Source organism: Pinus tabuliformis, chromosome Q (assembly GCF_031772625.1).
Source record: "Pinus tabuliformis cultivar Carrire ecotype Pingquan chromosome Q, CPIR1, whole genome shotgun sequence".
In the NCBI taxonomy this organism is placed as follows: domain Eukaryota; kingdom Viridiplantae; phylum Streptophyta; class Pinopsida; order Pinales; family Pinaceae; genus Pinus; species Pinus tabuliformis.
This window is the reverse complement of record NC_142296.1, coordinates 1,162,899,758-1,162,901,405: the sequence shown is the minus strand read 5'-3', so window position 1 is coordinate 1,162,901,405 and position 1,648 is coordinate 1,162,899,758. Positions and strand designations below refer to the sequence as shown.

General features: G+C 39.9%; 1 protein-coding gene across 1 annotated transcript; it reads right to left on the bottom strand.

The window, feature by feature from the left end:
- Window positions 1–666: 666 nt before the first annotated feature.
- Window positions 667–1,233, bottom strand: LOC149223787 (uncharacterized). The gene has a single exon (XM_089388001.1). It carries the CDS (start codon window positions 1,231–1,233, stop codon window positions 667–669), a length of 567 nt encoding a protein of 188 aa, XP_089244127.1.
- Between the last annotated feature and the right edge of the window lie 415 nt (window positions 1,234–1,648).

The window sequence follows — 1,648 nt, the reverse complement described above, 5'->3', positions numbered from 1 at the left end:
CAACACTAGCGCACTGGTGAGCAATTATTTCAACTGCTTGAAGATCTCCACACATTGTGTAGTCTATTCCAATATGTTCCCTTTCCTCTGCAAAGTTGTAATGGGATGACCAATTTTGGAGAAATTCCGAATATATCTCCTATAGTATCTTGCCAATCCCATGAATGATCTAATCTCATCCACGTTCTTTGGAGTTGGCCACTCCCTTATGGCTTTGATATTTTCAGGGTCAACCAATACGCCTTCCTCAGAGACAGTGTGCCCTATATAGTGTCTTTGTGATTGGAAGAAGTCACACTTGTTGAGCTTTTCATAGAGCTTGTGTTCTCTCTCAATAGTTGTAACACCGCCGCCAAATTATTTTCATGTTCTTATTTTGTTATCCAAGTATGGATGCAATATTTCGTTCATCAGGCACATGAACACGGCCAATGCATTAGTGAGTCCAAAGGGTACCATTCCGAATTCATAGTGCCCATATCTTGTTCTGAAGGCAATTTTATGGATATCATCTTCCGTAATTCTCACTTGATGGTAGTCTGACCTTAAGTCAATTTTGGAGAAAACTGTTGCTCCTCTTAATTGGTCAAAGAGATCATAAATCCTTGGTAACATGTACCTATTCTTAATGGTTACTTTATTCAGCTGTCTGTAATCAATGCACAATCAAAGGGTTCTGTCCTTCTTCTTTACAAATAATATTGGTGTGTCCCAAGGGGACACACTTGGCGTTATGTAACCCTTGTCGAGCATCTCCTTTAGCTGTAATTTGAGCTTAACCAATTTTGACATGCTCATTCTATATGGAATATTGGATGTTGGTGCTGCTTCTGGCACCAGTTCAATAGAGAAATATATCTCCCTGTGAGGAGGTAATCTAGGAACTTCCACTAGAAAAGCATCTACATACTGTTTCGAAACAAGGTACTTTTGAATTAATTCTGCCTCCTTGTCATTTGATACTCTACCAACTTCCTCAGTCTGGAAAACTTGCAATGCAAACAACATGCATATTTTCCTACTGCTGTGTTTGGCTTGCATAGAAGTGATCAACCTCACTGATATGGATTTCCTCTTGCCTTGCAACACTCTTTTTGTTCCTTGCTCATCCAAGCATTCTATTTCTTTCTCATAGAAATATACTTTGGTCTGATGTAGGTACAACCAATCCATGCCCAATAATGAGTCATACCCACCCAATGGTAACACATTCAAGTGGGCTATAGTGGCCATTCCACTTAGCTTAATTTCACACGACCTTACCCAATGGATGATTCTTCTCCTTGTGCCTGTTACCAATTGAACCAACCAAGGTTCTTAATACAACTCCTTAGCTAATCCACACTTCTCCACAAGTTCTAGATTGATATAACTATAATTAGAACCTCGATCAGTCAAAATGGAAATGACTTGCTGTTGTAGCTTACCTTCCATCTAAATGATGGATGCCTAGTGATCTGCTTTGAGATTTTCCACTGCTACAGAAACTCTAGGCATACTCCAAGCTAATTCGCCCGCTGTGATTTCTTTTGAGTGTTGTAGATTTTGGTCCAACATTGTGTTGGTGTGGGTAATCTCTTTTTCTGTGGGCCCCACCATTGGTCCAAAAATTGAGTTGTTCTTAACCTTCAAACCTGGGTTGTGCCGT

Bases quoted from the DNA above. Each gene is read 5' to 3' on its own strand.
- LOC149223787 (XM_089388001.1), bottom strand. From the start codon at position 1,233: ATGGCCACTATAGCCCACTTGAATGTGTTACCATTGGGTGGGTATGAC.